The sequence below is a fragment of the Ranitomeya imitator genome, chromosome 2 (genome assembly GCF_032444005.1).
Source record: "Ranitomeya imitator isolate aRanImi1 chromosome 2, aRanImi1.pri, whole genome shotgun sequence".
Classification (NCBI taxonomy): domain Eukaryota; kingdom Metazoa; phylum Chordata; class Amphibia; order Anura; family Dendrobatidae; genus Ranitomeya; species Ranitomeya imitator.
The window spans coordinates 580,409,556-580,427,686 of record NC_091283.1 but is presented as its reverse complement, the minus strand read 5'-3'; the positions used below and the strand labels follow the sequence as shown (position 1 = coordinate 580,427,686).

Sequence of the window (18,131 nt, the reverse complement as noted above, 5' to 3'; positions counted from 1 at the left end):
ATAGATACTGTACAGTACAGACCAAAAGTTTGGACACACCTCATTTAAAGATTTTTCTGTATTTTCATGACTATGAAAATTGTACATTCACACTGAAGGCATCAAAACTATGAATTAACACATGTGGAATTATATACTTAACCAAAAAGTGTGAAGCAACTGAAATTATGTCTTTTATTCTAGGTTCTTCAAAGTAGCCACCTTTTGCTTTGATGACTGCTTTGCACACTCTTGGCATTCTCTTGATGAGCTTCAAGAGGTAGTCACCGGAAATGGTCTTCCAACAATCTTGAAGGAGTTCCCAGAGATGCTTAGCACTTGTTGGCCCTTTTGCCTTCACTCTGCGGTCCAGCTCACCCCAAACCATCTCGATTGGGTTCAGGTCTGGTGACTGGAGGCCAGGTCATCTGGCGTAGCACCCCATCACTCTCCTTCTTGGCCAAATAGCCCTTACACAGCCTGGAGGTGTGTTTGGGTTCATTGTCCTGTTGAAAAATAAATGATGGTCCAACTAAACGCAAACCGGATGGAATAGCATGCCGCTGCAAGATGCTGTGGTAGCCATGCTGGTTCAGTATGCCTTCAATTTTGAATAAATCCCCAACAGTGTCACCAGCAAAGCACCATCACACCTCCTCCTCCATGCTTCACGGTGGGAACCAGGCATGTAGAGTCCATCCGTTCACCTTTTCTGCGTCGCACAAAGACACGGTGGTTGGAACCAAAGATCTCAAATTTGGACTCATCAGTCCAAAGCACAGATTTCCACTGGTCTAATGTCCATTTCTTGTGTTCTTTAGCCCAAACAAGTCTCTTCTGCTTGTGGCCTGTCCTTAGCAGTGGTTTCCTAGCAGCTATTTTACCATGAAGGCCTGCTGCACAAAGTCTCCTCTTTGTTGTTGTAGAGATGTCTGCTGCTAGAACTCTGTGGCATTGACCTGGTCTCCAATCTGAGCTGCTGTTAACCTGCGACTTCTGAGGCTGGTGACTCGGATAAACTTATCCTCAGAAGCAGAGGTGAATCTTGGTCTTCCTTTCCTGGGTCGGTCCTCATGTTAGCCAGTTTCTTTGTAGCGCTTGATGGTTTTTGCAACTGCTCTTGCGGACACTTTCAAAGTTTTCCCAATTTTTCGGACTGACTGACCTTCATTTCTTAAAGTAATGATGGCCACTCGTTTTTTTTACTTTGCTGCTTTTTTCTTGCCATAATACAAATTCTAGCAGTCTATTCAGTAGGACTATCAGCTGTGTATCCACCAGACTTCTGCTCAACACAACTGATGGTCCCAACCCCATTTATAAGGCAAGAAATCCAACTTATTAAACCTGACAGGGCACACCTGTGAAGTGAAAACCATTTCCGGTGACTCCCTCTTGAAGCTCAACAAGAGAATGCCAAGAGTGTGCAAAGCAGTCATCAAAGCAAAAGGTGGCTACTTTGAAGAGCCTAGAATATAAGACATAATTTCAGTAGTTTCACACTTTTTTGTTAAGTTTATAACTCCACATGTGTTAATTCATAGTTTTGATTGATGCCTTCAGTGTGAATTTACAATTTTCATAGTCATGAAAATACAGAAAAACCTTTAAATGAGGTGTCCAAATTTTTGGTCTGTACTGAATGTATGTGAATAAAAAAAAAAAAAAAAAAAAATTATATATATATATATATATATATATATATATATATATATATATATATATATATATATATATATATACATATATACACTAGCTATTGAACCCGTTCTACGCCCCGGTGGCGAGCATTTATATTGGTATGTCTGTGCTGCTCCATCCTGCGTCCCCATCCTGTCATGCGCTGCTCCCATCCTGCGTCCCCATCCTGTCATGCGCTGCTCCCATCCTGCGTCCCCATCCTGTCATGCGCTGCTCCCATCCTGCGTCCCCATCCTGTCATGTGCTGCTCCATCCTGCGTCCCCATCCTATCCTGCGCCCCCATCCTGGTATGTGCTGCTCCATCCTGCGTCCCCATCCTGTCATGCGCTGCTCCCATCCTGCGTCCCCATCCTGTCATGTGCTGCTCCCATCCAGCGTCCCCATCCTGTCATGCGCTGCTCCCATCCTGCCACACTCAGCTCTGCCACAGCTCTGCTACATCTGCCACTCTGCTCTGCTACTTCTGCCACACTCTGCTCTGCTACTTCTGCCACACTCTGCTCTGCTACTTCTGCCACACTCTGCCCTGCTACGTGTGCCACACTCTGCCCTGCTACGTCTGCCACACTCTGCCCTGCTACGTCTGCCACACTCTGCTCTGCTACGTCTGCCACACTCTGCTCTGCTACGTCTGCCACACTCTGCTCTGCTACGTCTGCCACACTCTGCTCTGCTACGTCTGCCACACTCTGCTCTGCTACGTCTGCCACACTCTGCTCTGCTACGTCTGCCACACTCTGCTCTGCTACGTCTGCCACACTCTGCTCTGCTACGTCTGCCACACTCTGCTCTGCTACGTCTGCCACACTCTGCTCTGCTACTTCTGCCACACTCTGCTCTGCTACGTCTGCCACACTCTGCTCTGCTACGTCTGACACGCTCTGCTACGTCTGACACACTCTGCTCTGCTACGTCTGACACACTCTGCTCTGCTACGTCTGACACACTCTGCTCTGACCCGCTCGGCCCCGCTGCCTCTGACCCGCTCGGCGCCGAGTGCTGGGGGACCTGAGCAGGCGGGGACACCGATGCGCTGTGAGGGTCAGGTGCCGGTATCGCCGCCAGCTCAGGCCCCCCAGCACTTACTATATTCACCTGGCCCCGTTCCACCGCTGCGCACCGCTATCTTCCCGGTCCTCTGGCTGTGACTGTTCAGTCAGAGGGCGGCGCCGGCGCGCATTAAGCGCGTCATCGCGCCCTCTGAACTGAAGGTCACAGGCCGAGGACCGGGAAGATGGCGGCGCGCAGCGGTGGAACGGGACAGGTGAATATAGCCGATACTCACCCTCCTGGCGGTCCCTGCTTCTCTGTTGGAGATCGCGGTGTGCGTTCAGTGTTGACGCATACCGTGATCTCCCGGGAGCATCACTCTGTGAGGCCCAGACTGCGCTTACGCAGTCTATAAAGGCTTCGGACAGAGTGATGCTCCCAGCGTTATATATACCCCTAATTTTGCCACAAAAAAACTGGGAAAATGACTCGAGTATAAGCCTAGGGTGGAAAATGCAGCAGCTACCGGTAAATTTCAAAAACAAAAATAGGTACCAATAAAAGTGACATTAATTGAGACATCAGTAGGTTAAGTGTTTTTGAATATCCATATTAAATCAGGAGCCCCATATAATGCTCCATCAGTTCATGTTGGCCCCATAAGATGCTCCATATTAAAATATGCCCCATATAATGCTGCACAAACGTTGAATATGGCCCCATCAGATGCTCCATAGAGATATTTGCCCCATATGCGGTTGCTGCGATTAAATAAAAATAATTGACACTCTCCTCGTCGCTCAGGCCCCCAGCACTTGCAATACTCACCTGTCCTCGTTCCGTCGCCGCTGTGTCTTCCGTAACCTCTGCATTGACGTTCAGGCAGAGGGCACAGACTAACCACGTCCTCGCGCCCCCTGACCTGAGCGTCACAGCAGAGGGCGCGGAAGACGGAGCAGCGCTGGAATGAGGAGAGGTGAATATCGCGCAGCGCTCCCCTCCCCATTATACTCACCTGCTCCTGGCGAGGTCCCTGCATCTCCAGTCCCCGGGCGCTGACAGCTTCTTCCAGTGTTGAGTGGTCACCGTTACCGCTCATTGCAGTAATGAATATGCGGCTCCACCCCTATGGGAGTGGAGTCGGATCCATAGTCATTACTGTAATGAGCGGTACCATGTGACCGCTCAAGACTGGAAGAAGCTGTCAGCGCCCGGAGATGCAGGGACCTCGCCAGGAGCAGATGAGTGTCACAGCCGCCGCTCCCCCTCCCCCACCGACCCCCTGGGACAATGACTTGAGTATAAGCCGAGAGGGGCACTTTCAGCCTAAAAAAGTGGGCTGAAAATCTCGTCTTGTACTCCTCGAGTATATACGGGGTGTGAGATATATATATAGTGACGCCCAAGAGACCGGGGTACCCAGCACCGGACCAATGGGGTCTGTCTGTTGAGGGGGGTGTCACGGGTGGCTTGACCCGGTGCTGTGGCCTCAGGCAATGCACAGTGTAAAGGGTATCGTGAGGGAACAGGCACTTACTTGATCAGCAGCAGGTTCTCCCAGCGGTGATGATCCCAATCCTGGATAGATGGCTATTGTCCAAATGAAAGACTGAGGCACTGAAACGTTTAACCAGTTTACTTTAACAAAAAAGGATTTACAACCAGTCCTGTCACCGGAGTCTGTATGGGAACTCTGAGTTACTTTGACCCTGCCGGGGTCTTCGCCTCTTATTGTACGCAATATCTGTGTGGCCCTGCTGCTGTATGTGAACTGGCTGCCGGCCCAATCTGTCCCCTCCGGGTCCTGGTTCGACGGGCAACCCGAGTCCTTTTATCGGCTTACCCCCTCCAGGAGTACCGCTGAACTCTGTGTCTGTTGCTGCGTCCGACCCTAGTGAAGCTGATATCACCTCACGTTTTTCCGGTTGCTGTATTATATGTAATGAATACAGCCACGGATCCGGTATCCGTCTTTGCGCCTGTTCTGGGTAGTGATTAATGCTACCCGGTTCTCACAATGTCCTTTTTCTCTATCCCTCTTCTCCTCAGGCCGGTGATTTAGGCCTGGTAACAGTCACAGGGCTGTTAGAGATTCAACTGTATGACCTCTCACTTTCAGCTCCTTGGCCCAACTGCCATTTCTTCTCTCAGACCAGAATGGATCAAGGGGAGTCTCTGGAGCTCCCCCTTCTGGCCGGAGGTGGTAGTGCAGTCTTGCTATTTTAGTATTTGCATTTACTGTCAGTAACTATTTTTGTTGCAAATACCCCTAGGGGTGCCACATTCCCCCTTAGTTAAGAACAGTACTCCGGGACTGTGGGACAATAACATTTTGAAATAACAATTAATATGTACAGAGTCTTAAAAATGAAAAGTTACAAAAACCACTCGAGGAAACAAAAATATAGTTTTGTACAAAGTCACTTCAAATAGCGTCCATTAATACAGTTCTATCCTTGAAGGTACTAGGAAAGGCACTGCACTTTGTGTCCAGGAATTTAGTTCCATTTTTCCAACGGAGTTATCAATATAAAGTCAAAAGAAAGTTCAAAAAGAGCGAGGAGCAAAGTTCAAAAAGCAGTCTTTCCGGAGCTTTGATTTAGTGCCTCCGGGCTGATAAAAAGTTCAAGAATATGCAAGAAGTTCATACAGACAAGTCTCTGTAGGCACTGGGCTTAAACGTTGCAGACTGATAACAATGACTATACTACATTTTCTGTTTAACTATATACGGCATAACATATATACAATTCACATTATGAGCTTTATAGTTGGTAATCTGCATACCTGGCCGGTAATTGACCCTGGGTACTACGCTGTGATCTACGTAATAGCGGTGTCTCTTCATGTGGTGTACTACTGTCTACTGCGGATGTAGTATCTGCCCGCTCTGCTAAAGATAATTCCACGACTATGGAGTTGGCAAGTCCACCGTGAATGGGATTACTCTGACCAGGAATCTGTTCTTCCTGGCCTGGAACCTCCTGTAGTACGGGGTCAGCCTCTTCCTGTCTTGGGACTTCTGGTATTGGGTTTGGTGTTGGGTAAAAGGCCACCATGGGAACCACTACTGCACCATGGTATGTTAGTAGGGTTTTGGGAAAGTCTCCTATACAGGTGTGATACACTTACTCTTCTTTTTCCTTTACTGGTTGAACCTGTATGGGTTGAATAACTTCTGTTTCTGGCTGGACAACGTCTGGCTCTTTCAATGCTTCCGGACATAATTTAAGATTGTCTCTTGACACTAGTACAGATGTTAAGCCTCCGTTTTTGCTAATGAGACACATTTTAGGATTATCCACTCTTGTTGGTAAAACTGTGTAGGGTACGGCTTCCCACTGATTGTCCAGTTTATTGGTTCGACGATTTCTCTTGAGCACTTGGTCACCTGGTCTTAATGGGGTCGCTAGAGCATTCTGGTTGAAAGTTCGCTCTTGTCTTTCTCTAGTTTGCTGAAGGCTTCTTTCCACACTCTCTTGCACTTGGCGATACTGCTTTTGCCGTATGATATCCCAATTGGAGTATTGGACTTCTGCGTCTGGTTTCAGAATTCCCATTTCTAGATCGATTGGTAATTGCCGGGTCTTGCACGCATAAGGTAAGCTGGGGTGCAATTGGTGGAACTCACCGGGACATGATTATACAGATCCACCAAGTCAGGCAATTTCTCTGGCCATTGATTCCTTTCTGCCTCAGGTAAAGTCTTTAGTAGTTCTATTACAATATGGTTCATCTTCTCGCATAAGCCGTTTGTTTGTGGATGATAGGCCGTCGTCCGGATCTTTTTGCAACCATACAGATTACAGAATTCTCTGAAGATCTCTGATTCAAAGGCTGTACCTTGGTCGGTGAGAACCTGTTCCGGATATCCATGGGGTCTACAAAAGTACGTTTGGAACGCTTTGGCTGCTGTTTTTGCTGTCAGATCTTTTACGGGTACTACTACCAAGAAGCGTGAATAATGGTCCACGATGGTCAAGGCATAGACATAGCCGGACCGGCTTGGTGTCAACTTCACGTGGTCCATGGCTACAAGTTCAAGTGGTTGTTTGGTGATTATGGGCTGCAGTGGTGCTCTTTGGTTCTTTTGATCGTTTCTTCTGAGGTTGCACGGGCCACAATTTCTGCACCACTGTTCGATTGATTTTCTCATCCCGACCCAATAAAATCTTTCTCTTAGAAGTACTTCTAACTTTTTCCAACCGAAGTGACCAGCACCATTATGGTAAGCTTCGAGGACCATCTTGACATCTTGTTTAGGCACGATAATCTGCCAAACCAATTCATGTGTTTTCGGATTGGTGTACCTTCTACAGAGCTTCCCTTGATACAGGAACATTTTGCCTCTCTCTTTCCAGAGTTGATGCGTCTCTTCTGGGGCATCCTCATCGGGATATGCACTTTGCTCAGTTAACAGTTCCTTCACCAACTTCACAGCCGGATTGCTGTCTTGGGTGTCAGCCCATCTATGGTGTGCTAACGGATTTAAATTCACCTCTTGTTGTTTCTGATAGGTACTTGACTGATGATGTTTTGCCTTGGGATGATGGAAGGCTGGTAGTTCGATTTCTTCAAGCTCCCCCGTTTCCTCTTCTACATCTCTCAAGTGTGGCATCCGGGATAGGGCATCGGCATTTCCATTCTTGCGACCTGCTCGATACTTGATCTTGAAGTTGTAATTAGATAACCGGGCTATCCATCGCTGTTCTAACGCACCTAATTTGGCTGTGTCCAGGTGGGTCAACGGATTGTTGTCAGTATAGACAATAAATTCTGCAGCGGCCAGATAGTGTTTGAAACGTTCAGTCACAGCCCAAACTACAGCCAGTAGTTCCAATTTGAAGGAGCTGTAATTTTCTGAATTTCTTTCAGTAGGCCGGAGCTTTCTACTTGCAAAGGCGATGACTTTCTCCCGACCTTCTTGCTTTTGTGACAGCACCGCTCCTAGTCCCACATTACTGGCATCGGTGTAGAGGATGAAAGGTTGATGGTAATCTGGGTATGCCAGAACCTCTTCTCCGGTTAGTGCCTTCTTTAGTTGTTCAAAGGAGTCTTCCCTTTCGTTGTTCCACTGAAAAGGAGGGTTTCGGTTTGAAGGTTTCTTCATCTGCCCTACCAAGGTGTCTTGCAAGGGTGCTGCCAACTTGGTAAATCCTTTTATAAATCTGCGATAGTAACCCACCAATCCCAGGAATTGTCTCACTTCTTTTGCGCTGGTAGGTCTTGGCCAATCCCTTATGGCGCTTATTTTCTCGGGATCTGGTGCTACTCCCTCCGAACTCGCGATGTGTCCCAGGTACTGTACCTTTGGCTTGAGAAGGTGACATTTGGATGGCTTGACTTTCATGCCATACCTGGATAAGGCTTCGAACACTTCTGCCAGGTCTATTAAGTGTTGTTCGTAAGTCTTTGAGTAGACGATCACATCATCTAGGTACAGGAGGACGGTCTCGAAGTTCTTGTGTCCGAGGCAGCATTCCATCAGCCGCTGGAAGGTACCGGATGCGTTGCAGAGTCCGAACGGCATGCGATTAAATTCACATAGACCCATTGGTGTGGTGAATGCCGTCTTTTCCTTATCTCGCTCAGCCACAGGGACTTGCCAATACCCGCTTGTTAAGTCTAAGGTGGAAAAATAATTAGCAGATTTCAAAGCAGTTAAGGACTCTTCTATCCTAGGCAAGGGGTAGGCGTCTTTATGGGTGATGTTATTAATCTTCCGGTAGTCTACGCACATTCTCATGGTTCCGTCCTTTTTTTTTGACAATCACTAGAGGGGCCGCCCAGGGGCTACAGCTGTCTCTTATTACCCCGGCCTGTTTCATCTCCCTCAGCATATCTTTTGCACATTGATAGTGAGCGGGCGGTATGGGTCTATATCTTTCTTTTATTGGGGGATGGTCACTGGTGGGGATTGTGTGTTCTACCCCTTCTATCCGTCTGAAGTCCAATGGGTGTTTACTGAAGACTTGTTCATATTCCGTCACTAGCCTATACACCCCTTGTTTTTGATGGGTAGGTGTTGAATTTATGCCCACGTGTAGCTGTTGGCACCAATCCTCCATTTCTCCATCTGAGCCATTGCCTTCCACCTGACAGGTTGGTTCTAAGGGCTCAATGGTTGTGATGGCATTGTTGTCAACAGTATATAGCTTTGCCATTGTAGCATACCTTGGCAAAGTGACCTCTTCCTCTCCACAGTTCAAAAGTCGTACCGGCACTCGTCCCCCGTGTACCTCGACTATCCCTCGTGCTGTGAGTATAGTGGGCCTGCTGTCGGTGTACACTGGTTCTATTAAGGCTTGATAATCTCGTCCCTTAGTACCAATGGCTGCTCTACACCATACCAGCATTTCTGTTTTTGGTGGGATTACAATAGATGTTGGATCACTTACCCTCACACTGCCGATTTCTCCACCTGCAACTTCTACCTGTTGCCTTAACATCAATACTTTTATTTCCCTCCGGAGAACTCTCTGCTGGCAGGATTGGGCAGTTTCAGCAATTTTCTGTAAGACAGAAATGACTTCGGAAAAGCAGTTCTCTAACACATTCATTCCTATCAATACAGTTGGTTCACAGTTCCGCCGGTCAACATCAACAACAATTATACCCTGTTTCTTCAATTCTACTTTACCAATCTTTATGGTCATCTCCCTGAATCCTAGTTTCGGTACCAACTTACCATTACTGGCCCATATATCTAGTTCAACATCAGAGGGCCCTTTATCAATATCTGCATCAGCCCAGTACCTCTTATAAAGGGTATACGGTATAGATGAAATCTGGGAACCTGTGTCCAGCAAAGCGTTGAGGGGCATTCCGTCCAGCACGATAGGGATAATGGGTCGTCCTCCGATGTACCTGTCGTGCCAGGGTGTTGGGCCTTGAAAGTTCATTCCTGCGAAGCGGCCCGCATTCCCAGGGGATTCCCGTTTAAATCACAATCTCGTGCAAAGTGGCCTGGCTGCTGGCAACGGCGGCAAATGGGCTGTCCATCCGGTTGGTAGCGGTCGCGGGGTCGTCCTCTCCATGTCGGGTATCTCCGGGGTCTCATCCATGGAACACCTTCTCTACGGTTTGACAACTCCATCTTGGGTCCTCTCATCTCCTGCATGGTTTTAGCCATTGAAGCAACAACATCAGTTAAAGAGTCAAGCTTTTGTTGAAGAGCCTCATTAGTACTGGGCCCCAGGGGCTTAGCAATGGCCCCGGACATAGCTGATGTCACTGGTACTCCATGTTGTTGAGGAGCCTCTGCCATGAGTTGCGCAGGATCCTGATCCCGAGGTGCCTCTGCCAGCTGGAGACATATAACGCTCTCCTTTAATTGGGCAAATGTCAATTCAGGGTTCTTAAAAACAAGCATGCTCACATGCCCCCGGTGAGAAGGGGTGTAGAGTCCCTCAATAAATTGATCTCTTAGCAGTTTATCCGCTCCGGTGTTAAAAATGGGTTCAGCCAGTGTAAGTGATTTAAGGGCTTCCTGCAGGTTTAAGGCAAAGTCTCTCACGCCCTCATTAACTTTTTGTTTGCAATTAAAGAATCGTACTTTAGCTTTGCTGCTGGCAGTGGTTTCAAATGTAGCTTTTAATCCAGCAAATATGCGTTCAACAGTGCCTTTTAGATCAGCTGCCCATGCTGTGACTTCTCGCTTAGCATGGCCACTTAACTGCATCATCAGGAGACTAACACGCTGAACTTCACCCACAGGGAACATGTCAAAATGGGCCAGCATCTTTTCTCTGAAATCGTCAAGGGTATTAGGCTCACCTTCATACATTGGAAGCCATGGGCCATCCGGGGTATATGGCATCAGCACCGGCATGATGGGCGCCACTCCTTGCACCGCTGCGCTACCGGACTCTCTATCGACACTCTGTCTTTCAGCTGCATTGGCGTCTCCGTGCTGCGACATACTGTGCCCCCTTAGTTAATCCGGACCCTTCCGGTCCTCCGCTTCCGTCGGGATAGTGTAGATTCGTTCCGCTGTGCAGCAGGATCGATTTTCCCCTTGCTCTGATGTCAGAGCGCTCAGCTTGGTGCCGCCCACAATGACACGCCCCCTGCTGCTCCCACCCACCGCGCTCTGTAATGGCGGATTCTGAAGTTTTTCAGTTAGACTGGGGCTCAGGTGATGGCGTAGCTCAATTAACAGTCTCGTGCCTAACGGTTATGAAGTGATTACCTCAGGGGATGGCGGCCATCTTTACTCCATTATAACCAATGGGGAAAAGTCACTTTCAATAGTTTTCAATGGAGAATGGATTTTTCTTTAATAAAGTCAATTTTCAAGATTTTTCATCCAAGTTTTCACAGTTTTGGGCTCCAATCACGGCACACAATACCCGGTATACGGGCTGGCTAGATCCTGTTCGTGACGCCAATTGTGACGCCCAAGAGACCGGGGTACCCAGCACCGGACCAATGGGGTCTGTCTGTTGAGGGGGGTGTCACGGGTGGCTTGACCCGGTGCTGTGGCCTCAGGCAATGCACAGTGTAAAGGGTATCGTGAGGGAACAGGCACTTACTTGATCAGCAGCAGGTTCTCCCAGCGGTGATGATCCCAATCCTGGATAGATGGCTATTGTCCAAATGAAAGACTGAGGCACTGAAACGTTAAACCAGTTTACTTTAACAAAAAAGGATTTACAACCAGTCCTGTCACCGGAGTCTGTATGGGAACTCTGAGTTACTTTGACCCTGCCGGGGTCTTCGCCTCTTATTGTACGCAATATCTGTGTGGCCCTGCTGCTGTATGTGAACTGGCTGCCGGCCCAATCTGTCCCCTCCGGGTCCTGGTTCGACGGGCAACCCGAGTCCTTTTATCGGCTTACCCCCTCCAGGAGTACCGCTGAACTCTGTGTCTGTTGCTGCGTCCGACCCTAGTGAAGCTGATATCACCTCACCTTTTTCCGGTTGCTGTATTATATGTAATGAATACAGCCACGGATCCGGTATCCGTCTTTGCGCCTGTTCTGGGTAGTGATTAATGCTACCCGGTTCTCACAATGTCCTTTTTCTCTATCCCTCTTCTCCTCAGGCCGGTGATTTAGGCCTGGTAACAGTCACAGGGCTGTTAGAGATTCAACTGTATGACCTCTCACTTTCAGCTCCTTAGCCCAACTGCCAGTTCTTCTCTCAGACCAGAATGGATCAAGGGGAGTCTCTGGAGCTCCCCCTTCTGGCCGGAGGTGGTAGTGCAGTCTTGCTATTTTAGTATTTGCATTTACTGTCAGTAACTATTTTTGTGGCAAATACCCCTAGGGGTGCCACATTTATTTATATATATATATATATATATATTATATTAATTTTTTTTTTCTCCTCGCACCCATCGGATTCCGCAGTGAATTTTTTTTTTTTTTTTCCAGAGACAGATTCTGTGAGGGAAAAAAGTCATCAGCACTTCCCCATTTCCCCATTATATAGCATTGATCCGAGTGCTATGGAGTAAAAAAAAAAAATTGCATATCACCCTGAAACTGAAACCCCATGATAGCCATAGGTAGAGGGCCTGTAAATATATAGCAGCTCTGCAGCCTGGCACACTGTTACGAGTCATTTAGTTATATAAAGCTATCAGGAAAGGGTTAATGTGTTGAGTTAGCAATTATTCATATATAAGAATAATCACTTTATGTATGTAGCATTAATACTGAAAGCAAAAATAAAAGGTTTTTCTAGAAACATTCAATCAGTGGCACCCTGCAACTGGGAACATGGTGTATAAAGTATAACTGGTAGTGAGAAAACACTTAATCCACCCTTTAAACTTTTTTTTTTTTTTTATTTATTTATTTATTTTATTATAGTGGGATCCAGCAAGACTCAATGACGCAACCAACTTTGTGCTGGGATCACGGGCTAATAAGTAAGAAGGATAGGTGCCTTGATCTTTTAATTTAATCATATATAATATCGTGCAAAATTCTTAGGCAGTTGTTGAAAAATGCTGAAAAGTAAGAATGCTTTAAAAAAAATAGTTAATAGTTTATTTTTATCAATTAACAATGCAAAATTGCCTTCAAAATAGCATCATTTTTGTAGGTAGACTTGCACAGTGTCACAAGGCATTTGGCAGGGAGTTTGTTCCAAACATCTTGGAGAAGTACCACAGATCTATGGATGTAGGCTTGTGTAAATCCCTCTGTCCCTTCACGTGATCCCAGGCAGACTCGATGTTGATATCAGGGCTCTGTGGGGGCCATATTAACACTTCTAGGACTCATTGTTCTTTTTTACGCTGAAAATAGCTCTTAATGGCATTGCTTGTATATTTGGGTAAATATCCTGCTGAAGAATAAACTTGAAGCCTATCCGACACCTCCCAGCTCCCAGATGGTACTGCATTATGGATCAGTACCAGTCTGGATTTCTCAGCTTGAAAAGACAGAATGATTTACACATCCACAGCAGATCTGAGGTTAGTTCTCCAAGATGTTTGGGCCAACCTCCCTGCCAAGTGCCTTAAACCTTTGTGCCAGTCTACCTAGAAGAATGAATGCTGGCTTGAAGGCAAAAGGTGGTTACACCAAATATTGAGGTGATGTAGATTTTTGTTTGTTCACTTTACATTTTGTTAATTTATAAAGATAAACTATTATCACTATTCTTACTTTGTAGCATTTTTTCCACACCTTCCTAAAACTGTGCCACAGTACTTATGTCTATAATGTTATCAGTGTTTTTTTTTTTTCTTTTAGGGCTTTAGGAATGGGAGGGACCAGGGGACGGATTTATCTAAAACACCCACAGCTTTTTAAGGTATGTAAAGCCTGGAATAAAGAATGAGTGTCTGCAATAAAGCCATATGCATCCATAGCTAGCCGTAGTCAAATCTCAGAATGTTAGATAGCTGTGCCAGGTAAGTACGGGATCTGGAGTTTAGGAATAGAGAAATAAAGCTGATCATATATGCACCAACCTGTGCATAAAACAGTAGTAACAATACTTTTAATATATGTGCTTAGAGAAATATACTTTTTACTCCACTTACTAGCCACTTTTTATTCCCTTCTAGCCTCCTGAACCCAAGATTACTGTAGTGTATTTTAGTTAAAAAAAAAAAAACAGGCTGATTTTCAGCTTCCTACGGTATCAAAATAAAGTTGCCTGTTGAAGTCTGTAGAGAGGGGCAGGGGAGAAGCCGAGTGAGAGAGAAAAAGGAACAGGACACACATATATGGTTCTGTTGCTTTCTTGAAAGTATTTTATCTCCGCATAGTGCTGAATTCACAGCTACACTGCTTTATAACGGCCACACACTATGAATGCTGGATCACAGCAACTTTTGAAAAGAGTAATAATAGCCATTTTGGATATAACTCTGCTTTCTGAGGGACAAACTTCACTAAAAAGTAGACTGATACGGGTGACTTTTTATGTTGGGGAAAACTTTCTAAAAGCATGTTCAGTTATATGTAATCTAATCATGCATATATTACATATAATTTATAATACAGGGTGGGCCATTTGTATGGAAACACCTAAATAAAATGGGAATGGTTGGTGATCTCAACTTTTTGTTTGTGGCACATTAGTATATGAGAGGGGGAAAACTTTTCAAGATGGGTGGTGACCATGGAGGCCATTTTGGATTGCATCTTTATAAATGGCCCACTCAGGTGTATCCATATAAATGGCCCACCAATTTTGCATATACCATTTTGAAAAGTAAACCCGCATAAAGGGATTTCACCAAAGTTCTAGTTTTGTTTCTCTTGCAGTATACAGTTGACCCTCAGGACAAACAGTGGTTGACAGAAAATCAGTACATGAGAGCTACCGGTGGTAAAATGGTACATTTCTGAGCTAGCTACCTTACTGCATATGCCCTCCATGCTGTTTATTACTATGACTGTTCATACCTTTTATGTTGCAGGTGTATATACTTTTGGAAGCAGATATCCTTGAGTTATCAAATACAGATGAATACAGGTACTATGGATACCCAGTGGTAGAAAACTATGCACAAGATGCACAATGTCAGCCTTCTACTTTATATTATGTTTTTCCATTTGCATCTTGATTGACTTGTTCCTCGATTCTTATTGATATCCTACAGAGACTGCAGGGAGCTGCGGCTGGATGAGCTGAAGCCATTTACTGCTCCTCCATGGATGATTGAGAAGATGAGAAAGTACATGGAGCTCATGAGAACAGAGCAGGAGTAGATGTCTCATTAGACGTTTCTCCACAAGTCTATAGGTGCTGATGACGTAGTCGAGCTGGATTTATGACATGTGACCTAGCACATAAGGCTACTATTGTGTCCCGTCCTCATGGATTGAAAATACAAAGGTCTCGTTCGGCTGTGTTTCCCACGTACATGTTCTAGTCATATTTCACTGATGGAATACATACACATTATAGTTTTTGGGGCTGTTCACAATTTTGTAGTTTTCCGCGGACCAGATGTCTACAAAACAACATGTCCACACATGAAAATCGCCCATACATGTCTGTAAAAAGCACAGACCACATATAGATGCCATCTTTGCTGTCCGTTTTTTACAAAGTAATGGGTAGGAGAAGCTTTGCAATTGTTTATTTCTGGGGCAGATGAGAATATTCCTGATAGAACCCTCATGGTGATAACTAACACATTGACCAAATACTGAAGAAAATCCGTTTTTTGTTTTTTTTCACCTATAAGGGTATGTGCCCACGATACAGAGTTGCTTAGGGTTTGACGGTGTGTATTTATGCGTCTGCCGATCACCCGCGGAGACTGACATGTGACTCATCTTTCCAGACCACAGCATGTCAATTTCATCTCCGCAAGAGCAATTGCATCAATAGAAATGTATTGAATTTGGTAAATCCGGATCGTCAGCACGCGGCCTGACAAAGACAATGCACGTCGTGAATGAGTCCTAATAAAAATGATCCTTTATGCTACTGCACTGTTCTTATATTTTAATAGCAGATAATGACATAGGAATGAACAGTCAGGAGCCACTCGTGTGAATTTCAATTTTGATTCCAGATATTTCCATTAGTGTATCAGTCCTGAAAGGGAATCAGCGACTTATTGCTTAGAGGTGTGATGTCCTAGGACTATGCTGTTAAATCTGACATACTTGAAAGCTTTTTTAGAATTATGAATGATAAGTCCCATTCTATGAGCAGATATAAAGCAGGGATGGGCTGATACTCCTTTAGAACTGTATCGGAGCATTAAAAGGGATCATATACAGGAAAATAAAACGGTTAATCTTGACCATAATGAAACGTTCTCAGCTGGTTCTGTGAAATGAATCATCATTTGTTATGTTTGACGAACATTTGTAAACATTGAATACACCCAAGGGGGTGTTACCTCAGATTTTTCTTTGGGAGTGTGTGCTTCTTCCCCTGCATGACTTTGATCAATCATCAGTGACATACTGGGAAAAGAACACGCCCCCACAATAGATTTAGAGCAGGCCTTCTCAGTGTGAGACATGTAATGACAGTTTGATTCGCTCGCTGCTGAGCTGTGTACAGTGACATGTGAAAGTTTGGGCACCCCTGGTCAAAATTACTGTTATTGTGAACAGTTAAGCAAGTTGAAGATGAAATGATCATCTAAAAGGCCTTTAAGCTACTGTTCATTTACAAAGTGCGGGGAGTTGAGCAGAGATGTGTGATTTTCACGGGATGCTGCAACATTGTAGACCGTAAAAACACTTTGGCTGCACGTAAATCTGCGCTGCTTAGAACTGATTCACCTTCTTATTAGCAGTTCAGGTTTTCCTTGCTCTGTTCTTTCAAGGGTTAAAGAGTCTTGTCTTCCATAGCTCTCTGTCCTTAGTTGTCTCAGCTGTTCTCAGAGTTCGTCACTTCCCTCTGGTTTACTCTTCGCTAAGCACCAGTTATTGCCTGTGATAGCTTGCAACTACCTGGTCTGGAGCTGGAGGAGTGAACTGAGAAAGGAGCAGGCCGTTTGGAGCTGTTTCAGAGATATCTGCATGTAGTTGTTTGTGTGTGTCTCCCTAGTCCCTGTTCCCATTTGTCTTGCCTCATCCTCTCCATTCTTATTTCCCACTCAATTGTTTGTGAGTGGTTTTGTATGATTACGGTTTTCTTTTATCCCTGACTATTTCCCCTCTGTCTTTACAGTAGAGCAGGACTAATATTCCTGCTGTCCTACTCACGAAGCAGGGTGGTACTTCAGGTAAGACAGGGATAGGAATGTGATCTCTGCATGGGGTGAAAGAACCTGCCAGGGTGGCTCAGGGTAAGTATCAGGTGTGCCCCCTTATATTCTTCACTAGTGGCAGAGCTTCCTCTCCCTCCTGTTTTGCCTTTGGCCATCTTGCCTTGGGCAGAAGCTTGACAATGATTACATACACCTTTCATCTCAGGGCAGTCAGAGTGGGGTGAGGGGATACAGCAGAGCTGGCAGCACTGTTAGAGGAGAGCTGCTGCTGATACATGTTTGTAATGAGACATAGCAAGTAATGGTAAACAGAAAACTAGAAGACACAAAAACACATAGAGAAGTCAAAAATACTCTGTTGTAAAAAAAAAAGTCACAGTAAATAAGCAAGTGCTAGTCAAAAAATGAAAAAAATACAGGGTATTTAGTTAATACATTTTTTTGCAAAAAAACGTATGTTAAGCTGCTCCACCAATCGCCAAGGTATACCCATAATAGAGCAGTCCTATCTAATGTATATAATCCCTATCTGATGTATTTAAAAACCTGATCATCTGTATAGTACCTATATAAGCAGGGTTCAGAGAGAAAAAATATATACATGTGGACATGCAGGGTGGAACAGCTACAATGCAAATGACCCACAGAGGAGTGGTGGACTCCCCAGTCTTGTAGAAACAAGAGAACAATTATAGGACCAAAAACACATGGGCTACTTGCATAGTGAACAAGCCTGTAGAAACCTGTTCACACCACCAAAGAACTTGAAGACACAAAAACGCACAGAGAGGTCAAAAATACTCTGTTGTAAAAAAAAAGTCACAGTAAATAAGCAAGTGCTAGTCAAAATATGAAATGTACTATACAGATGATCAGGTTTTTAAATACATCAGATAGGGATTGTATACATTAGATAGGACTGCTCTATTATGGGTATACCTTGGCGATTGGTGGAGCAGCTTAACATACATTTTTTTGCAAAAAAACGTATTAACTAAATAACCTGTATTTTTTTCATTTTTTTGACTAGCACTTGCTTATTTAGTGTGACTTTTTTTTTACAGCAGAGTATTTTTGACCTCTCTGTGCGTTTTTGTGTCTTCAAGTTCTTTGGTGGTGTGAACAGGTTTCTACAGACTTGTTCACTATGCAAGTAGCCCATGTGTTTTTGGTTCTAAACAGAAAACTAGTCTGAATTGGTGCATAACCAAAAACAACTTACATAGCAAATAGCTAAATGGCTGCACTCAATTGTACCAAAGCAAGGGAATGTGTAATACATGAATTGTGAATAGCATAATGGCTTGTGAA

The 18,131-nt window shown here is 45.0% G+C and overlaps 1 protein-coding gene across 1 annotated transcript in view; it reads left to right on the top strand.

Moving 5' to 3' along the window:
• DNTTIP1 (deoxynucleotidyltransferase terminal interacting protein 1) overlaps positions 1-15,577 on the top strand; it is a 45,377-nt gene extending 29,800 nt beyond the window's left edge. The window contains exons 9-13 of the mRNA XM_069752224.1: positions 12,490-12,548; positions 13,381-13,441; positions 14,404-14,475; positions 14,559-14,614; positions 14,742-15,577. Of these exons, the coding sequence (XP_069608325.1) occupies positions 12,490-12,548; positions 13,381-13,441; positions 14,404-14,475; positions 14,559-14,614; positions 14,742-14,850 (357 nt within the window). The 3' untranslated portion in view covers positions 14,851-15,577. The remainder of the gene's footprint in view (positions 1-12,489; positions 12,549-13,380; positions 13,442-14,403; positions 14,476-14,558; positions 14,615-14,741) is intronic.
• The last annotated feature ends 2,554 nt before the right edge of the window (positions 15,578-18,131 follow it).